The sequence below is a fragment of the Exophiala dermatitidis genome (assembly GCF_000230625.1).
Source record: "Exophiala dermatitidis NIH/UT8656 unplaced genomic scaffold supercont1.1, whole genome shotgun sequence".
In the NCBI taxonomy this organism is placed as follows: Eukaryota; Fungi; Ascomycota; class Eurotiomycetes; order Chaetothyriales; family Herpotrichiellaceae; genus Exophiala; species Exophiala dermatitidis.
In genome coordinates this window covers 565,818-587,118 of record NW_008751646.1, presented here as the reverse complement: position 1 = coordinate 587,118, position 21,301 = coordinate 565,818, and the positions used below count along the sequence as shown (strand labels likewise).

At 52.2% G+C, this 21,301-nt stretch overlaps 7 protein-coding genes across 7 annotated transcripts; 6 read left to right on the top strand and 1 right to left on the bottom strand.

The window, feature by feature from the left end:
* The first annotated feature begins 1,258 nt into the window (after positions 1–1,258).
* Positions 1,259–6,319, top strand: HMPREF1120_00213 (uncharacterized protein). Its single transcript, XM_009154203.1, has 3 exons — positions 1,259–4,292; positions 4,344–4,377; positions 4,431–6,319. Exons 1-3 carry the CDS (start codon positions 4,177–4,179, stop codon positions 5,946–5,948), a joined length of 1,668 nt encoding a protein of 555 aa, XP_009152451.1. The 5' UTR covers positions 1,259–4,176; the 3' UTR covers positions 5,949–6,319.
* Positions 6,320–7,494: 1,175 nt separating this feature from the next.
* HMPREF1120_00212 (aspergillopepsin I) lies at positions 7,495–8,844 on the top strand (the record flags this gene model as incomplete). Its single annotated transcript, XM_009154202.1, has 4 exons — positions 7,495–7,814; positions 7,869–8,152; positions 8,200–8,658; positions 8,714–8,844. The coding sequence occupies 4 exons, from the start codon at positions 7,495–7,497 to the stop codon at positions 8,842–8,844; spliced, it is 1,194 nt and encodes a 397-aa protein (XP_009152450.1).
* Positions 8,845–9,462: 618 nt separating this feature from the next.
* Positions 9,463–11,148, top strand: HMPREF1120_00211 (diacylglycerol O-acyltransferase 2; the record flags this gene model as incomplete). Its single annotated transcript, XM_009154201.1, has 2 exons — positions 9,463–10,064; positions 10,119–11,148. The coding sequence occupies 2 exons, from the start codon at positions 9,463–9,465 to the stop codon at positions 11,146–11,148; spliced, it is 1,632 nt and encodes a 543-aa protein (XP_009152449.1).
* A 700-nt stretch (positions 11,149–11,848) lies between these two features.
* HMPREF1120_00210 (uncharacterized protein) lies at positions 11,849–12,992 on the top strand (the record flags this gene model as incomplete). Its single annotated transcript, XM_009154200.1, has 3 exons — positions 11,849–12,037; positions 12,464–12,576; positions 12,776–12,992. The coding sequence occupies 3 exons, from the start codon at positions 11,849–11,851 to the stop codon at positions 12,990–12,992; spliced, it is 519 nt and encodes a 172-aa protein (XP_009152448.1).
* Positions 12,993–13,082: 90 nt separating this feature from the next.
* On the bottom strand, positions 13,083–13,619 carry HMPREF1120_00209 (cytochrome c peroxidase; the record flags this gene model as incomplete). Its single annotated transcript, XM_009154199.1, has 1 exon — positions 13,083–13,619. The coding sequence occupies one exon, from the start codon at positions 13,617–13,619 to the stop codon at positions 13,083–13,085; it is 537 nt and encodes a 178-aa protein (XP_009152447.1).
* Positions 13,620–14,512: 893 nt separating this feature from the next.
* HMPREF1120_00208 (uncharacterized protein) lies at positions 14,513–18,610 on the top strand (the record flags this gene model as incomplete). The annotated part of the gene is made up of 1 exon (XM_009154198.1): positions 14,513–18,610. One exon carries the CDS (start codon positions 14,513–14,515, stop codon positions 18,608–18,610), a length of 4,098 nt encoding a protein of 1,365 aa, XP_009152446.1.
* Positions 18,611–19,219: 609 nt separating this feature from the next.
* Positions 19,220–20,754, top strand: HMPREF1120_00207 (thioredoxin 1). The gene is made up of 2 exons (XM_009154197.1): positions 19,220–20,006; positions 20,130–20,754. The coding sequence occupies exons 1-2, from the start codon at positions 19,487–19,489 to the stop codon at positions 20,573–20,575; spliced, it is 966 nt and encodes a 321-aa protein (XP_009152445.1). The 5' UTR covers positions 19,220–19,486; the 3' UTR covers positions 20,576–20,754.
* The last annotated feature ends 547 nt before the right edge of the window (positions 20,755–21,301 follow it).

Sequence of the window (21,301 nt, the reverse complement as noted above, 5' to 3'; positions counted from 1 at the left end):
GAATAACCCCATCATCCTCGATCCTTTTCGGGACGATTCCCGGCGAGGTATAGAGTACGCTATTTTGGCTTCGAGATGTCGAGGGATGGACCTTTCGGCTGTGCCGAGTCTGAGCTTGAGCTACTTTCGACACTGGCCAAAAGTTGTTCAATCCGACGCTCAATACTGTCGAGCTTGGATTCCAATGCTGAAGCGGTCTGCTCCCCACTATAAGACCGAGGGTTAGAGACACGGTTTAAGGTAATAATACAGAGGAATGGCTCTCTCACCGCGCAAGTTCTTGGAACGCCTTATTTAGGAGGTTAGCGCATGGCAGGGGTGGCGGAGATCATTGCTGGTTGGTTTTCACACCTTTGCCATCTCAGAGCTCAGTAGTTGCGGATCAACGCTATCTTGATTTTCGTCTGAATTGGTGTGGGCATCCTGGCCGTTGGCCCTGTGTTGCGCCATTTGCACGAGAGGTTCGGCGGGGATTGGGCGCGAGAAGGCACCGGCTCCAGGGTTGGTCAAACAGCTCCGACGGCAAAGTTTATGATACCTAGGGAGCCACGGCGCAAAAGGTGGTCACAGGAGGTTGGCTGGAAGATGCCGACGGGTGGGAATCGGAAGTGGACAGGGCAGAACACAGCAGAAAATGATGGAAAGGAGAACTTCACTCAGCATGGAGACTTTGAGGTGAGATAGGATGCTGACTGCGCTATGAGGTCCTGGGTTGATGGACTTTGCCGCAACCAGGCTGCGAAGCGAGGTGGATATTAGGTGCTTAGCCGTTGAATTGAATTTGGCCTAGCGGCTTGGCGGGTGCCGCTGCAAACTTTGTTTATTGGCCCTTGGGTTAAGCTTTTTTCGGTTAGTAACGTGGCTTACGGTCCCAATAGGTGGTGTTGGAGCCAAACTCTGATCATGCCGCCTGAGGACAAACTTGAACCCACAAGTCGTCTATAGTAGTTGCACCATCTGCACTGCAGTGCCAGTGAGTGGTTGCTGGCTGTACATACCTACTACTAGTACCTGGTATACAATGTAGTTGTCCCCTTCCAGTGTTCTGCAGAGACCTTGGCTATGCAATGTACAGCATGTTACCTTTAGTGAGCAGCAAGAATTGCTGCGTAGATCTGCTGGGCGGAAGCTACTGGTGCGACTGCATATACGACTCACCAACCTCCCATTCCCTGTCCAAACCATAGCCTAGCACCGACCGCCGGTGCATTTCGGCACGGAGGTTGGAATGGAGCCACAACTGGCCCCGTCTATGCATTGTCAACACATCTCCTCCTCAACCTGCTAAAGCTTCAGACTGCAACGGTCGTCGCAGCACGGTGGGTCGGGGCAGTAATTACTAGTGCTGGGGCATAAAAGTTCACAAGAATTGGGTTGAGTGCGGATGTAGGAAACTAAGCGCTAGGTTAAGGAGTGAAGGTGCTGCTCCGAACGATTACTGTGCCCTACTGATCAAAGCGACCAAACAGATAAGCCCGAGGATTGTCGATCTAATATCTCTGCTGTTGGCAGTCAGCAGCTAGGATCAAGCAGTTCCGTGAAACTTCGGTAGCAAAAAGACTACCGAGGAATGGCATTCCTCTAAGCTTCGGCGATCCAACTGCCACCGTGATGATGTCTCAACACCGACCAAACAGGGATCCCAGCTAAGGCCGCTACTTCCGTGGGAGGTGTGACGCCTTAACGCAGGAGCTCCGGGGTTACAATTCCGCTCAAAATCGAGCTTAGCCAGAATGAGGATCTCATACAGCCCTCTCAAGGAACACTAACAAAGCCAAGTGCTCGAACAGATTCTTCGAATAAACGGCGCACGCCATAGACAGACGCCAGGAGCGTTGGGTACGCAGCTCCAGTGACAAGAATCAAAAGCCGATCTCGTAAAGGGAATTGCCGGTTGTATTGGTGTGGGAGAGCTAGGGGCCCCCGATAATAGCGCTATGGTGCAGTGGGCTAATAAGGGTCTCTACCAGTTGAGGGCCGATCGGATCCTTCCTCCTTGGGAATCAGAAGAACCGCACTGCACACGACACGTTTCCCGCTGTTCCCGTCTTCGTGGCCCTGCAAGCTTCAAAAGTTGGCGCTCTCCTTTGGCGTGCATCGACGTGGAAACGCCTCGCACTTGGCCTTGGCTAGTTTGTGTCAGACAGATCGAGATTTTGGCAGAGAATCTCACGTTATCAACCACCGCTCTCCAGTTTTCTGGGTGCGAGTTGGGTGTCCCGAGATCGTGTTCTTGGGTTGGAATCGACGTCAGCAGCGCTGCTAGGAGACATCTTCCGAGCTTTGGGACCAGCGATAGAGTTCAGGGGTCAACTCGACCAGTCACATCATCACATCGCCAGCTGGCTCCTAAACAGCGCCAGATCGACCGGCTGCATTCCTGTCATGGCTTGTCCACCGCACAGGTTCGTTCTGCTCAACCCAGCTCGTTGTCATTTCTTCGATATTAGACTTTCGTTGTTGGACCCTTATTACTTCTCCATCATTACCGTAAATCCAAACACCCAACCAAAGACTTCCTGACAATGATTGTCATGGCCCACTGGACCCTGGATCAGCAACACTTCATCCCGTGATCGAGCTGGCAACATTGGCAACATGAATCTGTGTTTTCGACATGATCCGTAGGTACCTAGCAACTGAACAAGGGCTGAGGTAGGTAGGTTGCATCTACAATGTACCTTGTGGGACGGCCTGGAAGTTGCTTGCAGAGAAGTAATTTTCAGGCACTCTACAATGTAGGGAGCAAGCTGTCTCCTGCGGCTGTGGGCTACAATATATACCCAAGGTACAAATGTACTGCAACCTGGTTTCAACAGCCTCGCCATCCACTAAAGGCTGGTATTCCACATGGAAGCGAGCCCCGCCGTCTATCACCAGAGTACCTCGAGATGCAGGTACGATTTACGGATGAACAACTCTCCCTCTATGCCGAACAACTCTACTATCTGAATGACCTTTTACCAAGTTAAGGGAGAATGATGAGGCTACGGGCGGCTGGAGCCAGTGGGTAACTCGTACAGCTCGGTTACGCGGTTGAAAACCTAGGATTGGATCCTAACCATCTTAACTGCTAAAATCTGGCAGGCCCATCAATGAGTCCCCGGCCTAACCAAAACAGCCTCAACAGGTATAGGCCATCGGTCCCTGGTCCAACCCCAATTCCTTGTCCGAGAACCCACGTCTGATTCCTTCCCTTATTATTAGCGAATGACGGTGGACCAGGCGCGCGGCGACGCTCCTTGCATCACCTTACAGTCCGTGTCTCCACGTCCACACTGACACCTGACTTGGCTCTTTTTCCTAACCTCACTTCTCGTCTGGCCTTGAACAGCCTATAGACTTACTTCACCGGCCATTTCTCGAGCATTTTCCCATCTTTTCCGTACACAGGCGCTTGCCGCCCTTTTCATTGTCTGATCAATTGTCGAATTTGGCGAGCGGTGGCTTTGTTTGAAGACCTATTTGCGGCGCAAGTTATCGATCTGTACCTCAAACCGATCCGCTCGACGCGTGATCGGGGTGTCTTATCGAAAAAAAAACTCGCATAATTCTCTGCTACGATCCCGGTCTTTCATCTGATCACCCACATCATCCCCAGTCATAAGCACTTTGAGCTGCATCGCTCCCTGTGCCTTCGCAGAGCTTCCAGGGGCATTGCGCCTCATTCGCCTAACCCCACCATTACCCGCTGTGTGGCCCTAAGGTCGAAGCAGATCTTGGAGACCCTGATTCTCATTGAACAGTGGTGATCGACTCCAGCGAGCAGATTCCAAGAAGCTCTTCTACTATTCCCGAAGACCTTCTGCACTGGTCATCACCTGTTGGAGCCGTGCTGTGCAAAAAGGTGTCGACTCATTGCAGTATCCGGTTAACCTTTCATCTTTGGGAAATTCGGCCTGTGGCTGGTGATATCGCCAAGCTATTGTACACGACCACGACAACAATCAGGATTATTGTGCCAATAACCCAAGGACTACCCTTCGAATGCTTGCTTAACCTAGGCTGGTCACGTCAGTGTCTCTTACTCCCACATGCGACAACGATCAGCCTGCTTTGTTATCGATCGTATACCTTGCGTGGCAGATCGCCCTGACTGATTGTCGCTTCACCGCTTGAGACATTATCCACGACTCGGTCACGCTCAATTATCGATGATAAACCTGGTGCGCTTGAATGACCGATCTCGCCCCCCATCTCGAGCGTCTTGGCCTTGAGCAGTACCTCGATGCCTTTGTCGGCGAGGGCTTTGACACTTGGGAGACATTGACAGATATTCAAGAGAGTGACTTGTAAGTAGTGGCCGAAACACTTGAAGCAATAGCACACTCACACAAAAGTAGCGATGCCCTCAACATCAAACTTGGCCATCGTCGGGTAAGTTCCTATCTACCCTTGGACTCCAGGTGAGTTAGCTGACAACACTAAAGAAACTCCAGCGTGCTATCGCTGAATACCGAGGCATCTCTTACGAACGTCTGATCGGGTCTCCGGCCCAGGAAGCGCCCGTGGACAGTGTCAGAGCTCTTGAGAGCAATACGACTCCTTCAGCTGGGCCAGACCGAAACCCGGGACCTCCTGCCGAAACCAAAAGGAAGTATAGACGTCACCCTAAGCCCGATGAGAACGCGCCCGAGCGTCCGCCTTCTGCCTATGTGATCTTTTCAAACAAGGTACGCGAAGAGGTGAAAGATCAAAACCTGTCTTTCACGCAGATAGCCAAGCTCGTGGGCGACCGATGGCAGAAGTTGGACCCCGCCGGCAAGGAACCATTCGAGACCCAGGCGAATGCGGCCAAAGAAAGATACAATATCCAGTTATCAACATATCGGAAGACCGAGGCATATAAGGAATATATGCAATATCTTGCAGACTTCAAGAGCAAGCATGGGCAGACATCTGAGCCGAAGAGACCCAAACTCGATCCAGAGTCTAGCGGGAGCATCATCTCTACAAAGTCACTTGAGACGAACCCGGAGGTCGCTTCACAACTTACTGGCCATGTGAGAGGAGGCTCCACAGGTTCTGTGGCATCGTCGCCTTTCATCAGCGGTAGCATGCAGCCGACACCTTCTGGAGGTTCGCTCCCTGCACGTCCACCGCTGCCTTCTTCTCGCAGCGGCTCACCTCCGTCGCTTCAGCAGACTCGAGATTACTTCCGTCCGGGCTTGCCCTCGCGGCATAGCTCTGTCTCTGACGAATCTTCCACAGTGCGGAGCGATCTGCCAGAACCTTTGATGCGGACAGCAACCTTGTCGTTAGGGGTTAGTCCGTCATCCGGGACACCACCTCTTCAGCCGCAGGGCCCAAGCGCTTTGGGTCTAGATCCTACGGGGTCGCCAGATCAGCACGTGCGATCAAAATATCCGCATGGCGTGCATTCCCAGTACCCTCCTGCGCAACAGCAGCAGCATCATCCCCTTGCACACCAGCAGTCGCATCCCGGTCCTCCTCCGGTGCCTGGAGTCGGAAGCGGCCAGCCGGCATCGGCCGCCTCATTTCCACCTATCTTTCCATCGCCCACCGTGCAAGACAGACCGTTGGGAGGCCGCCCCGCTGACATCCGCGGATACCCCCAAAACGCAGGAGGTATGCAGTCCACTATGTCTTATGGCCCGTATGGAACACAACCCACGCCTCCTTCCCAGTTTCCGCCTTTCCTTTCACATGATCGGCTTCCCGAGTACACGCACGGGGCTTCATCAAGGACACTTCCCCTGCCTCGGCCTCAGTCTGGAGCAAATCCTAACGCACATACCCATAATTCACCCATGATGACCAGCACGCTGGGCTTCCGGCGACCAGGAGCAGAGGAGAACAGACCCGTGCTGGAACGCTCTGAGAGCGATGCAGCCAGCACGCTAGCTGGGTTGGCGGGGACGCCTGTATCCCGTCCTGAAGTGACGAGACCTTACACCTATCCACCACCTCGACGGTCCGCGCCTTAGCCACGGCAGGGCCTTCGTGTGAGATGACTGCTATATGATGACACGAAAAGACATAAACTCTAAAAAGGTGCTATATTTTCATTGAAGACCTAAATCATTTACAGAAGTTATAGTCAAGATGTGCCATTTTGTTTCTTTGCACGGCACCATTCAATACCATAAATTCAAACAAACTCGCCCTTGATCAGACAGTCTCCCCTGACGTGCCTTATCACCTTGCACATAGAGACCCGGCGTATGCCTGGCCGTCATTGGGGGCTTAGATTCGCACCTAGCAGCTCGTCGCTACAACCTTCTCGCCACCGTATAAGCAAGGCTGCAACCAGCCCACAGCCACCAGGGCATCGTATCAGCCCACCATAGCAGATCCCCCCCACACCAACATGATAGAGGGGCATGACGAGGAGCCCCGGGTGTTCTTCCGCTAGGCTGTGCACGCACCTTATCCTCCCTGCAAGGATGGCGCAAGAGTATGGCCCCTGCCTACAGTGTTGTGGCTCTGAAGGCGCAACTGTCTCGGCCAGTCCAGGAGAGATTAGAAGGACTGCAAGCTGTCCATGCCGACCGTGGTCATGACGTGGTACGCTGGCAGACCACGGGTCAGTCTAGCGGGCAGCTCCAGGTTCAAAGCCGGGCTATAGCCAAATTTCGATGGCCACGAATGGAAGGCAAAAGCAGGTACAGCGGCATGCTGCGGTGGGTTGGGAACAACGGTACCTGGCCTTCAACCTCGCGAAAGGGATATGAAACTGGCCATGTAAACTGTGGTTTGCTGGATGGCAATATATTCGATACAAAGGGGCATTTGGCTTCGCACTAGCGTGGGTTGCCTTGTAGCCAATCCGGTTTGCTCACCTCACATCTTCTTCCAACTTCATCTTAAAGATTTCCGTCGTCAACATGGCTTTTATCTCGGTCAACTCATCAAATCCAGGATATCATCCGCTTTAGGTGTTCTCAATCCAGTAAACAGTGAAAGCTTCCGTTTCATGCGCCATACTAATTTCTCTGATGGGCCAAGGTAGGAATTCTAAGACTTCGTCATCTATGTTGACTTGTGGTAATGTCCAATCGAGAGCCTGGGCAGAGGCCTTGCACGAGATCCATGATTCCAAGTTCATGACCGGTGTCTGATGTGCTCAAAGAACTTCTCGAATCATGCAAGGCGTAGGATCGCATTTTCCAAGCTTTGAGTAATGGAGTTGTCCCCGGCCGAGTCAACGCGTCCATTGCAGGTTCTCGCCATGTACTCTCGAGGTCCTCCAATATTGCTGATCCTGGCTCCGCTGGGGCCACAATACAGTGCTTCCATAGCCGGTCGATGCTCTGGCCTCTTGTGGCAGGACTTTGAGCATAACATGGCTCCGCTGTGAACTTGCAACGGCAACAGCTACCAACGAACATGAAAGTATAAAGCATCAACGAGAAGTCCTCGTTCAACATTTCTTTCTCTTCACGAACAACTCAAGTCAGTCGTTCAGTACAGACCAGCAGGACATCCATTCCTTTATTCACATTCTTATACTTTGTTCTTTTATTCTTAAACATGCCTTCCTTCTCCGTCTTGCTGGCTCTGTCAGCCCTAGCTTCCATCTCGGTCGCCAAACCTATTCCGAGTGCTCAAGTGAACACCAAGAAAGGCTTCACGATCAACCAAGCTGTGGCAAAGCCATTTCAGGCTGGTCCGGTGGTCTTGCAGAAGGTTTACAACAAATTCAACAAACCCGCCCCGGCTGCTGTCAAGGCTGCTGCGTCCGATGGTTCCGTCACCGCTACTCCCGAGCAGTACGATGCAGAATATCTTTGTCCCGTGACGATTGGCGGGCAGACGTTGAACCTGGACTTCGACACTGGCTCCGCAGATTTGTATGCAGCTCAGCAACTTGATCCCGGAGGTCGTTAGATGCTTACTTTGTCTAGATGGGTCTTTTCATCCGAGCTGTCCAGCTCGCAGCGTTCCGGGCACAGTTTTTACAATCCCATGCAATCGAATACTAGCAAGAAGCTCTCCGGCGCGACCTGGAAGATCACCTATGGTGACGGATCCGGTGCCAGTGGCGACGTATACACTGACACGGTCAATGTCGGAGGCACTACTGTGACCTCCCAAGCCGTCGAGCTTGCTTCTCAGATCAGCGCTCAGTTCCAGCAGGACCAGGACAATGATGGCTTGCTGGGCTTGGCTTTCAGTTCTCTCAATACAGGTTTGTACTCCGTATATCGGAATCATTTCTTGCTAACTTAGGTCCAGTCAAACCCACTCCACAAACCACCTTCTTCGACACGGCTATCAAGCAGGGTGTCCTCCAACAAAATGTTTTCACCGCCGACCTTAAGAAAGGTGCCCCCGGAAGTTACGACTTCGGGTTCATTGACGACAGCAAACATACCGGCGACATTACCTATACAACGGTCAACACGGCCAATGGCTTCTGGGAGTTCACTGGTACTGGCTATGCCGTCGGCGACGGGGCTTTCCAGCAGACCAGCATCGATGCCATCGCCGACACTGGTACCACCCTTCTCCTGGTCGATGACTCAATTGTCAGCGCCTACTACAAGCAAGTTGACGGTGCGCAATATGATGACAGCCAGGGTGGTTACGTGTTTCCATGTTCAACCACCCTTCCGGATTTCACTGTCGGCATTGAAGACTTCCATGCCGTCGTTCCAGGATCCTTCATCAACTTTGCCCCCGCCACAGATTCCAGTAAGTCGAATAATATCCCCTCCCTCTCTGAGTTGCACTAATGCGACATTTACAGCGTGCTATGGTGGGATTCAGAGCAACGAAGGCCTGGGCTTTTCCATTTACGGAGATGTCTTCCTCAAAGCCGTCTTTGCCGTCTTTGATAGCGACAATACGCAGCTGGGTTTCGCGCCAAAAGACTTGTGAAAGAGTTGACATGGCTCATTCTTGATTGTTTCGGTTTGATTACTGATGGGCAGATGGAGAACAGTCTTGCGTGCTGGCATAACTTCACTTTGGAGACGAGGATCATGAAATACGTGGCAGGAATACATACGGCATCGGGATGGAGTTTGGCGATCGGTTGCACTTGGTCATATTCTATGCATATGTGGACACGAGGGATGCATGCAGACGGCACATGTTCAATCTGACGAGGCTGCGGCGGAAGTCGGCGTAATGATTATTTTTATGCATTTTATCAATCATGGTCCATCTGCACATTGTAGGTCTGTAGGCTCAACTTTGACGTCATTCTTGCCTGCGCTTACCTTGATTTCACAGCCCATGAGACACTGCAAGTAACAGTGCAAGCCCTGAAATCCTACACTGTCTAGTATCCAGCTTATCCTGACATTACTCGCGTGTGAAACAGAGACAACTCTTGGGGCATACTCGTATTGCATCTCGCCGAGATCTTGCTGTAAGCCTCTTGCCGCATTGGCCGCATCCTGATTGATACTTCAGCGAGGTGATTCGGACTTTACATGGTTTCGTGAACGTGCTCAGTCGCTTCAAAAGGATTCCTTGTCCGCCTATACTGCAATGGCGTCCACTGCTGGCACCGACGGCGGACGGCTGAATCCGGAGCCTTCGCAACCAGAGCAACGTGCAGAACAAGACCTGGCTCCCAAGTCCTACGCCGCTGCTGTCACCGAGTCGCCCAGTCAGAATGCCGCTACCAACGCAACAGGTTCAACTGATCAAAATGGCCACAATGGCACAACAAATGGTACTGAACCGTCAATCCCTAAACCTACGGAGCCTCGAGATCCTGCGGAGCTTAACCCGCTTCCCAAGTCATACGCCGCTGCGGTTACCGAGCCCGCCGCAGAGAAGACGACACTCAACGGCCACACTTCAGAACAGGATGGGTTGGCAAATGGATCCGTGAATAGAAAAGCAATCAATGGCCAGAGGAAGCAGCTCGACGACGACAAGCTGGTTTATGAAAAGCACACGGATCCGAATGGACAGGCGCGCCTGACCAGCATAAAGCCTAGCGACCACCATGAAGAGAGTCTGTACCACAGTGTGGCAACTGTCCCCCGGGAACAGAAATCAAACAGACCAGCTAAACGGCAGGATATACCCAGTGGGAAGCTTTCCAGCGGCCGGCGGGCGGGCGCAGGCTGGGAAAAATCAGCGTACGCAGCAATGCTCTTCGTTTTCCCCATACAATTTTGCTGACCAGTGCATAGAATCCGTTGGGCGCCTCTTAATGTGCCTTTGCAACGGCGGCTCCAAACCATGGCGGTCTTGTGGCACACCATCACCATTCCAATATTCCTTTCATTGTTCTTCTTATTGTGTGCCATTCCTCTCTCGTGGCCGCTCCTCATCCCATACTTGATCTATACACTTCTTATCAGCGAGGATGCGACAAACGGCACGCTCTCCAGACGGTCGGAGAGGTTGCGCAGGTCCAAAGTTTGGTCTGCTTTTGCGTCCTACTTTCCAGCCCGCTTGCACCGTACAGTTGAGTTGGAGCCGACCAGGAAATATATCTTCGGATACCATCCACATGGGATTGTCTCCCACGGGGCCTTCGCGGCCTTCGCCACGGAAGCTCTCGGATTCTCGGAGCTGTACCCAGGCATTACCAATACTTTGTTGACGCTGGACACGAACTTTCGCGTACCATTTTACCGAGACTATGCTCTGGCAATGGGTTTGGCATCGGTCTCGCGCGAGTCTATTGAGAACATTCTGTCGAAAGGCGGACACAACGGCGAGGGCATGGGGCGTGCAGTGACGATTGTGATTGGTGGTGCTCGAGAAAGCCTCGATGCTCGCCCTGGAACTTTGCGGCTTGTGCTGAAGAGCAGGAAAGGCTTCGTCAAGCTAGCTATTCGTCAGGGCGCGGACCTCGTGCCTGTGTTGGCTTTCGGAGAGAATGATCTGTACGACCAGATCGACAGCGTGCAGCATCCCTGGATCCATAAAAGCCAGATGATCATCAAAAAGGCAATGGGTTTCACCATCCCTTTGTTCCATGCACGGGGAATCTTCAATTATGATGTCGGCCTGCTGCCATATCGACATGCCATTAACATCGTCGTGGGCCGACCTATCAAGGTCGTTCAGCAGGGGGCAAAGGATAATAAAGTGGACGAAGCATATCTGGATCAAGTGCATGCAGAGTATGTGGACGAGCTGGTTCGGCTGTGGGATAGCTACAAGGATACGTTTGCCAAGGATCGACGAGGCGAGATAGAAATAATTGACTAGAGAGGACGAGTTTGAGCTTGAGGAGTTTTTGGTCCTTCTGGAGCACTGCTTTTGGAAAACAACTCGGTGTGGCTGGTTTCAATTGTTGGATAGCCGAGTATAGTTTTGACATGGTGCTCTGGCATGAGAAGGCGTAAACATCAGTAGCGGTGAACACAAAAGCACAGGCGTGTACAAAAAGAAGACTTCAGTTTCGCAAGCACGTTCACGGATTTGGCCCTTTTCTTTTGGTCATTGACAGAGCGCACTAGTAGTTGCTGAAGGATACCAGAGGTACTAGGTGGCACCAGACAGTGTACTGCCACTCTGCAGTGCAGTGGTGTGCCACTTCAGGCTACAATGGCAGAAGAATCCAAGGCTGCCCAGGCCTGCTGGCCATTCTGGAGTTCAAGTTGCAGTACCAGTAGCAGCATGGTACTACTAGGACAGTACTAGTACCTAGTACCTAGGTAGTAACCAAACATTCAAGTTCCGCATTGCATGTAGTGTCTCTCCCTCTTCCTCTTCCTCTTCTTCCCCATCGGCACAACTTGAACAACACTCCAAGCTGCGAGTTTTTTTCATATTTCAGTAACCCCAGACCCAGAGATCACTACCACCGAGGTAGTAAGTGCCGGCACATTCAAGTTTCCTTTTCTGGCTGCCCAGTGGCTGGCTCGGTTTGGCTGGCAGTGAGCACTTGTTTGTGTCTTGCAAAAGGATGCCTCCAAAGCGGAAGACGGCGACGGGGCGCAAGACGAAGAAGTCTTCAGCTGCGTCAAATCCCCCGCTCCGAAGAAATGCATCCTCCTCCGATGTCGACATGGATGCCAGCAGCGATTCGATGATGGAGAGTGGGAGCGAAAGTGGGAATGGGAATGGATTGGATCACAAGAGCATGGCTGTTGATGTGAGTCTGATGCCTCACTACCAAGTGCCTCGGGCTTCTGCAGGATGGGCACGTGGTGTCATCCGTGGTGGCTAAAAGAAGAACACTGTCGTCTTCCTTGCCTGAATCCGCGCACTGCATCGTACCATACCATACCGGCTTGACAGCGCCGTCTCATTCGTGATGCCGGTGCAGTGCTTGTGGCTGTTTGAAGCACGTCAAGTTGGTTCCTTCTAGCGTCGTGACGGCCCTTTCCACATTGACATGCTTGCTTTGGCTGATCCATCACCCCGAGTTACCATCTCCCAGTCGACATTCTGCCTCAGCTCATTCATCGCCACGGCTCTCCAGCATCCCATCGACTTCCTGCCTCAGTTCGTCCATCGCCGGTTGCTCCTCCTAGACAAGGTTGTCGCCTTGAGCTGACATGTCTGCCGGCGGTAACAGGCCAAACAGCGCAAGGCGCAGAAGCAGCAGCGTCTCGAAGAGGATTTCGAAAGCAAGGCTCGAGCGATCAAAGACCAGCTTGAAGGATTAATCAAAAATCACCGGCAAAAATGGTGAGTCCCGTAATCCCAGCCTTGCGGTCACTTCCAGCGGATAACTCCTGGACCTGCCCAGTTCTTGAACGCTGCTCTCATCGAGTTTCTGCGCTGCTCAGCTGCCCACAAACCGGAACCACCGTCAAGATCCCAGCTTTTGCCAGTCTTTCAGGTTGGTCCCGGATATCTGGATGGCAAAATGCTGATACCAATGCAGCATGCAGACGCAAGACGGGCAACTGGCGAAACTGCTTAGCCTTGCGCAGAAAAAGGCCAACATCGAGCGGCAGATCAAAGAGCAAGCAGAAGAACTCGCCTATGCGTACGAGACCATGCGAGAGGAGTTCAGGGCCGTCCTGCAGGGTATGGTGGGAGACGTGGATGAGTCCATCAAAGCGCTGAATGCCTTGGAGGAAAAGGCACGTCAGAACTGATGGGCATTGCAGTGTGCATGTGCATTGTGTGAAAGCGAAGCCATAGAAACACTCAGGCGCAACAGGCGAGGTCTGTTATGGAAGCTCATGTCACGTCTCCGCCAGTTCAAACAAGACTTTGATGAACAGACTACAACCTCGACAGCCAACATAGACCTCTCTCTGCTCACTTTCCTTTTCCAAGTCTGCCTCTGTCAAGATATAGCCCCGCTCGTCACCACAACGGCAATGTCTATACCAGATGTTTTGGGTTTCATCATACGGAAGATCCTCCAAGTCATACGACTCGACGCCGATATGCGTGCCTCTATCGCAGCCTTCAGACTCTTCCTCCTGGATTAGCGCTCGATCGTACGCAGCGCGCCTTTCAGGATCCGCTAGGACCTCATAGGCGACTACAATCTCGTCAACGGAGTACAGAGGGGTCGGACGAGCAGTAGTGGAGGGCTTCGAGGCGCGGCCGCTCTGCGAGATCTTGTCCGGGTGGTGCAGCAGCAATGCGCGCCGATATGCTGCTTTGATCTCGTCTTTCGGCAGAGAGTTGCGGGTTGGATGCCGGCTTAGTGAAAGCACGTCGTAATGTGTATACTGCTTTCCTCGAGCACGTGGGGTGTTGGTGTTGGACATCAATGTACGGGGGTATGCGGCTGCCCTCTGCGGCAAAAGAGCGGTGACGATGTAGCCCTAGAGAGGAGGAGGGTGAGAAGTCATTGACCACTGCCAGATTTACTGCGCTGGCCCCGTGGCACCTTGGGAGAAGGTGATGGTGATTTTGTGGTTTTGCGCAGCCGGGGATTTGTAAGGAGGATTCACTAAGCACTCAAACGGAGTACTACCTAAGGTACCTACCTAGGTCTGCTTGGGTGGCTGATAAGTCGCCGGGCGTCCCCTGTAATGTCAAGTTCGTGGGCGATCATCCTCCGGGGTCAACTGGCGTGCTGTGCTGTCTGCTTGATTGGCAGCATCTCGATCATTCCCTCTGCAGGAATTGCATTTTCCCCTCAAATGCGCAGGACGTGAAGCCGGTTCTTCTGCAACTTTCTCTGTTCTTGGAGATTCGAGCGCGTGTCCTTCTGTAAGACAGTGGAGCGCCGGGACTGCCAGTGCCTGAAGCGACCCAAGCTTCTTCAATACTAGGCGTGTATCTGCTGAGTTTGGCTCATTCAAGTATCGTCCTGTGGCCCTGCCGCGTCGCTACGACGTCATGTTCCCCGTCTCCAATGCTTCTATGTCGCAGTGCCTTGTTTCGAGTTGTTCAAACAGCACAACTTGAATTCTGTTGCGGCTGATGATGCTTCCCGCACCTAAGTCGCCTCTGTCACTGTCAATAACATTGTTCCCGAGTCTGCTTTTTGCGTTTTCTACTTGGTCTATCGTTTCGTCACTTGCTGGTGCTGCTTTGCGTCTGCTCTGTACGGCATCTCGAGGTAGGCAGGCATCGTTGTCATCTATAGTATCTCTCAGGTGTACCACTACTACGATATCATCAGTCCCCGGCCACACTTGCATAGTCTGTCTCAATGTCTGCGGTAGACGATATCGACCCGGACAGCAGCAGGACGAACCACCAGCCTCCTCATACCGCGCGACATCCTATCCCCACCATCCAGAGATACAAAGCCGAGCGGAGTGAGTTGAATGACCATCAACAACAGGCAGAGGAAGCCCAACACGATGAAGGGGATGAGCCAACAGTCAAAAGAGCATACCATGCAGCGAAAAACATCTTGAAAGGCGAAGACCCGCCGAAGAAGTCCCAGCATGATCCGTACAGATCCGAAAACCGAAATGTCGAGGGCACGGGACAACCAACTCAAGATGCCCAACAACAATCCGACCAGGATGGGCAATACGGACAGACACAAAACTCTGATTCGGATGGCGACGACGAAGAGAACGAGCCAAGGGGAAAAGGCGGCGACGATAAAGGTGGACAGTCGGCGACTGAGGCCGTTGCAGCGAGTACGGATCCTCGACAGAAGAGGAAAGCCATGAAACATAAGAAGCGGGACGAGGGTGGTAGAGAAGTCACCGACCCTGTGACCCATCTTCCCATTGTAATACGGGATTCCACACGCAAGGACCTCAAGTCAACCCCGCAAAACTATCCAGCCTATGGAAGCCAAACCAGCACCATGACTGGAGTCAGTGGCGCGAAGAAGTCACAGTCTGATCTTGAGGCAGAACAGGCTCAGTTGCAGAGCAGCCATAACGGGATGCAGAAGCTGTTTCCGCCGCCCAGGTTCGACGAAATGAAGGTCGAGCTGAACAGGACGTATCAATTCGCGCTGACGTTAGGCCTGGGCTGCATTGTGCTGCTGGTCTCATTGTGCTTGATACTGTTTCGCTTGATTGGCATGGGTCCTGCTACGTCTTATGACCTCAGGGGTTCGTCTTGGACAGCTCTCGCCTCCATGGGGGCCATCTCCATAATCCCGGCAGCCACAGGATTTGCCGTGATAGTCGTCCTCCGCGGCTGGCTGGGGAAGAAAGTGGATTCAATCTGGAACGATGAGGTATGGGATGCGGCTCGCAAGCAGGAACGGCAGGGCAACGAAGCCGAAGACCTCATACCGGAGTCTGTTACCTGGTTGAACAATCTCCTGGCCGCCGTCTGGCCCTTGATTAATCCCGACCTGTTCACTTCAATCGCAGACATGCTGGAAGATGTCATGCAAGCGTCTCTGCCAAAGGTTGTCCGTATGGTCAGTGTGGATGATCTGGGTCAAGGGAGTGAGGCGTTCCGTATCCTGGGCGTAAATTGGTTGCCAACAGGGGCCGCTAGCCGGACGGTTGGCGCAAATGGGAAGTTGAAGCCTGCTGAGGACGAGGAGAAGAGCGACCGAGCTTCACCAGGTCAAGGACAAATCGAAGGTGACGATTCCGACGACAAAGATAACGATAGCAGATCTGGGGACAAGAGAAAGGAAAGCCAGCAAGACGAGCAAGAGCAGCAGGCTATTCGTGAAGGTATGGAAGCCGAGCAAGGCGATTTTGTCAACCTAGAGTTGGCTTTCGCATACCGAGCTCGATCCTCTGGAAAGTCTTTACAGGCAAAGGCGAAAAATGCCCACCTCTACCTGAAATTTTACCTTCCGGGAGGCATTGTAGTCCCTGTTTGGGTCGAACTAAAAGGTATCGTTGGCACCATGAGGCTGAGGTTGCAATTGACGCCGGACCCTCCATTTTTCAGTTTGTGCACTTTGACGTTCATGGGGCAACCGCAGGCTGATCTGTCTTGTGTGCCCCTTTCGAGGCATGCCCTCAATTTGATGGACGTGCCTCTCATATCATCCTTTGTTCAGTCTTCGATTGACGCTGCGCTAGCAGAGTACGTCGCGCCAAAGAGCCTGACTCTGGACTTGAAAGATATGCTTGTTGGCGACGACTTCAAGAAAGATACTGTCGCCCGAGGCGTGGTCATGATATATATCAAATGTGCCAAAGGCTTCAAAGAGGGCGATGGAGGTGTCGGGCCGTTCTCGGGCTCAAGCGACGCGTATATGACCGTGGCTTGGGGCAAGTTCGGAAAACCCGTTTCGTCTACACGAGTCATTGTTGATGACCAGGCACCCGCGTGGCACGAGTGGGCGTCAATTCTGGTAACTCCAGAGGAGCTAAACGCAGGCGAGAAGCTCCGCCTTCAGCTTTGGGACTCGGACAAATATACAGCAGATGATGATCTCGGACGGGTTGAAGTTGACCTTCACGAGCTCATGCACAATCCAAAGACGAGGAATCAAATGTGCGACCGTGAGGATCGGTTTAAAGGCGAAGATCCTGACGAAGTCTTGCCCGGCACAGTGCAGTGGCGTGTGGGATACTTTGAGAAAACCGAGATCACAGAACAACAGCTTGCTGAGCAAACACAAGATCCAAACATTCGGTCGATTGAAGACTTAAGAGAGCAAGTGACGCAGTCGGCAAAAAACAAGCTGCGGGAAGCCACTGCACACGACGAGAGCAAGGAGATCAAACAGCAGCAACAAGAAGACTATAAAGAACGAGAAGACGCCCTCATCATCTCCAGCCCTCCGCCGGCGGACTATCCCAGTGGGATTTTCAGCATTCAAATCCACAACATTACAGGTTTGGAAGTGCAGTCACTGCAGAAAAGAGACAAGAAGCGAGGCGAGGGTGACCGAGAAGATGAGTCCGAGCAGAGCGATGATCTTCCCAGCAGTTATGCCACTATCATTCTCAATCATCAGAAGATCTACAGAACCAGGACAAAGCCGAAGAACTCAAAACCCTTCTTCAATGCCGGCACAGAGCGCTTCATTCGAGATTGGAGATCTGCTGAAATCATGGTTTCGGTGCGTGATGATCGCGAGAGAGAGAACGATCCTCTGCTCGGAATGGTCTACTTGCCGCTCCGGAGAGTTTTTGAGAAAGCAAGTCAGGTCATGCAGACTTATCCACTGGTAGGCGGCATTGGGTATGGCAGAATCAGAATCAGCATGGTATGGCGTAGTGTGCAATTGAAACTGCCCAAAGAGCTGCTAGGTTGGAACTACGGCACGCTCGAGGTCAAATGCCCCGTCAAGCTGAAGTCGACCAACAATGACGGCAACGACAGCAGCAGCTCATTCACCCATTATAGGATGAAGTTGCGGACCAATCTCATGCGGGCTAAACTGTCTTCCAGTGGAGATGGGAAGGTAGAGTGGAGGCCGAAGAGTGACAGAGAATCGGTCTTCCTCGCCGTGCGGAAGCGCTATTCCAGCGCTCTGATTGTCGAGTTCCGCAAGTCCACCATTGGTCCCGACTCGACGCCGGCCATGGCGGTTCTGTGGCTGAAAGACATCCCTGACGAAGAAGAAAGGACTGTCTCTTTGGAAGTGTGGAAGGGCGGCAAGGAGAGAGCACACCGAATGACGACAAGCTACGGGTACCATGGCATGGAAGAAGGGGAACGGCCACTGGGAGAAATTGAACTTACGCTCAAGTTCTGGCGAGGGCTGAGCGGGTACCACAAAACATATGCGAACAAAGGGAAGCACACCGACATGAAGAATGTAATGGAGGTTCTGGATACGGCCAATGATCAGGGTCAGATGGACGAAGATGACGACGGGTATATCAGCGATCAATCCAGCTCGAACCCGGATACAGATTCGGATAGTGATACCAGTTCGGATACTCATACGGCTGCGTCTGCGTCCGCGTCCGGGTCAGTGCAACCGCCCACAGAGAACAAGGAGAAGAAGAGCAAGATGAGAAGTATGCGGCAGAAGAAACTGCGCACTCATGTCAACGACGACTCTTCCAACTCGGACAGTGACGCAGGCGAGGCGTCGTCGCCTAAATCGAAACTCGACCCCACCCAGCTTGCACAGAAACCTCTCGAAAAGGCCAAAGACGTCGCAGCGGCCGTGCTTGATGTTGACGGGCACAATGATCCAAACGACGGCTCGCGCGGACTCAGGGCCCAGGTTAGAGACTACAAGGACCACCGTCGAGAGCTACACCGCAAACATCGCGGTGTAATGCAATGGAAGGGGGCGAGGACGCTGGATTGGATGGCTGAGAAGGTCAGGCGTGGTAAAGGTCGTGTTGGGCAGGTCTTTGAGCATGGAGAGGATAAAAAGAGTGGTGATATTGAGACTGAAGTGTGAAATAAATGCAAATCTGGGTTGCATTTGAACATATACTGGCATGCTTCTTTTGCATTCTTCTGTCTGAAATGCAAACCAGGAACAAAACAGTAGGATCGGCCTTTTGCTCTTGTAATGGACTACACCTGTACAAACTGTGGAAGTACATAGAGCTTGACACTGTGAACTCATGTCGGCGGGCTGACAACCCTGAATGAGAACTGGTGATCATGTTCTCATGTTCTCATGTTCTGGTAGCAGTGGATGTGTCGGTCGCAAGCGAGTTATCAAAGTAAATATTATTTTTATGAGACCTGGGCTATACTGTAGAAGGCTTCATTGTTTTGACTAGGTCGGACACACTTGGCCCTCCGGCCTGACTGCTTAGCGATGTGCTGTCTGCAACGGTCCCTGGAATGTAGACAAGAACTGATAGGATATGGCAAAGCATGTCGGTTCGCTTTTGAATAAGAACTATTATAACGTCTTTGAAAGCACAACATTGTATGTATATGAAGTTGTAACTTGCTGGTGGCACCGTGGGTGGGTGCAGTGGGAGTGAAGGCTGCCCCGGATAATTGATGTTCCGCTCTGGTTAAGTGCGATCTAAACGACGCCTTTGATGATCGCAGCGCAGGTACCTAGGCCGTAGGTATACAACTACCACAAAGTTCCAAGTTCATGCCCGTCCCCTCCATTCACAGCCCACGCGCAGTCTTTCTGGTCAACTAAGCCAGCTGGAGCATTCTACTCTTCTCTTGTTCACCAGTCTCAATACTCTCCTCACTGCCGTCGACAGTACACTATCCTATCCGGCGCAGAACGACCACCTACCTGACCCTCTCTGCCCCTCCCTTCATCCCACCTCAGTCCTTCTGGTCGTTTTCTTCTTCCACCATGTCCAAAACCATTCAAATCGAATCGACCTCGCAGTTCTCCGCCCTTTTGTCTTCCTCCGCCATCGTCGTCGCCGACTTCTACGCCGACTGGTGCGGCCCATGTCGCCAAATCGCCCCGATCTACGAACAACTCTCGGCCCAACTGTCGCGCCCGAACAAAATCACATTCGCAAAGATCAATACTGACCAACAAGTCGATTTGGCTCGATCATATGGCGTCAAAGCGATGCCGACGTTCATGATCTTCAAAAATGCACGGCGGGTTGAATTTATTGAGGGTGCCGATCCGAGACGTCTTTCGAATGCTGTGAAACAATTGGCTACTGAGGCGAATAAGATGGAAGCCGATGAGTCTGCTGGTGAAGGAGGTTCTGGCAGTGGAAATTGGTTAGGTGCAGAACTCCCCCGGGGGTACGATGATGTTACGGCGCAGGTTGATGTGTTGGGGATGGAGCTGTTGAATTGGGATTCGGAGTTTGGGAATGCGAGGACTTTGATTAGGGGGGAGAAACCGAGAGGTAAGAAAGTACACACTCTCTCCATGTCTTTCGAGACAAGACGCAGTCGAGTCGAGATGAGACGACGCTCTTCGTGCCTTTCAAGAGAAGGCCTACGTGACTAACAGAGTCTCTTTGCTCTAGGTCAACCAGAAGCCAAAAAAGACTGGGTGCAAAGCGACACGGACGAACAACTCATGCTCTACATTCCTTTCCAATGTACTCTCAAGATCCACTCGATACAACTCACTTTCCTCGTGCCGGAAAACACAGATGACGATGAGTCTCCCAGCAGACCCAAGTTGATCAAGCTGTACACGAACCGCCCGCGAGTTTTGGGATTTGATGAGGCAGAAGATACGCAGGCGACTCAGGAAATCACGCTGTCAGAGAAAGATTGGGATCCAAAGACCGGTACTGCCAAGATGGACTTGCGGCTGGTCAAGTTCCAGAATGTGTCGAGCTTGGTTGTCTTTGTTGTCGAGAGCGAGGGAGATAATGAAAAGGTTCGGCTTGATCGGATTAGAATCATTGGCGAGACGGGCGAGAAGAGGGATGGCAAGATTGAGAAGATTGCTTCGGATGAATGATATGAGAAATGAGAGTTAACGATGGCGTCCATGCTGAGACAAACAATGGCAGTTAGATTACTAAAGGGTGCCGGTTACGTGTCCCAGAGTGAAAACAATGAATAGAGCCTGAGCAGAGAAGACTGGAGAAATCAATCAAATCACGAAGCATTGAGAATCAAAGCATCAGGTCAACATTGGTTTATCTTGTTTGCATTGCTTTCCGATTCTGCAGTTGAATGCCCCCAGTCGCCGGACTTGTAACCGTGACAGTAGGTAACCAGGTACCATTCGTGAACAGGCCTGCCAGGGACGCCTTGTAGTCTTACCGTACATCCAGCCGCACAACGATAACAATTGTGCCCAGAGATCAGCACACTTCGGGATATCGCCCGAATCTGATGTTCTCAAGAGGCAGCCACATCAACTTGGATAATCGATCGGTTCTAAATTTTCAAAATTACCCGGGTCGATTTGGCATGCCATGCATGGCTCGATTCAGGCTCATCCATGACCACTAGCAGGTCTTCATCAAGAATGAAATCCCGTAGAAAAAGCCATCGTAGCCATCACCATGAGCACCATGAACATCAACACTATCGAATTCTTTTTGATTTTTGATTCTTGAAATTTTTTGAAAGGTTTGTCCGACCCCACGCATAAACAAGCGCAGAGACACACGACCGGCGCGCATTCGTTGGTTTTACGAAACGCGTGCAGCGGTCGCGGAGATCGGGTTGCAATTGA

Bases quoted from the DNA above. Each gene is read 5' to 3' on its own strand.
- HMPREF1120_00213 (XM_009154203.1), top strand. From the start codon at position 4,177: ATGACCGATCTCGCCCCCCATCTCGAGCGTCTTGGCCTTGAGCAGTAC. The intron at 4,293-4,343 runs GTAAGTAGTGGC...ACACAAAAGTAG, and splicing joins GATATTCAAGAGAGTGACTT to CGATGCCCTCAACATCAAAC. The intron at 4,378-4,430 runs GTAAGTTCCTAT...ACAACACTAAAG, and splicing joins TCAAACTTGGCCATCGTCGG to AAACTCCAGCGTGCTATCGC.
- HMPREF1120_00207 (XM_009154197.1), top strand. From the start codon at position 19,487: ATGTCCAAAACCATTCAAATCGAATCGACCTCGCAGTTCTCCGCCCTT. The intron at 20,007-20,129 runs GTAAGAAAGTAC...TCTTTGCTCTAG, and splicing joins TAGGGGGGAGAAACCGAGAG to GTCAACCAGAAGCCAAAAAA.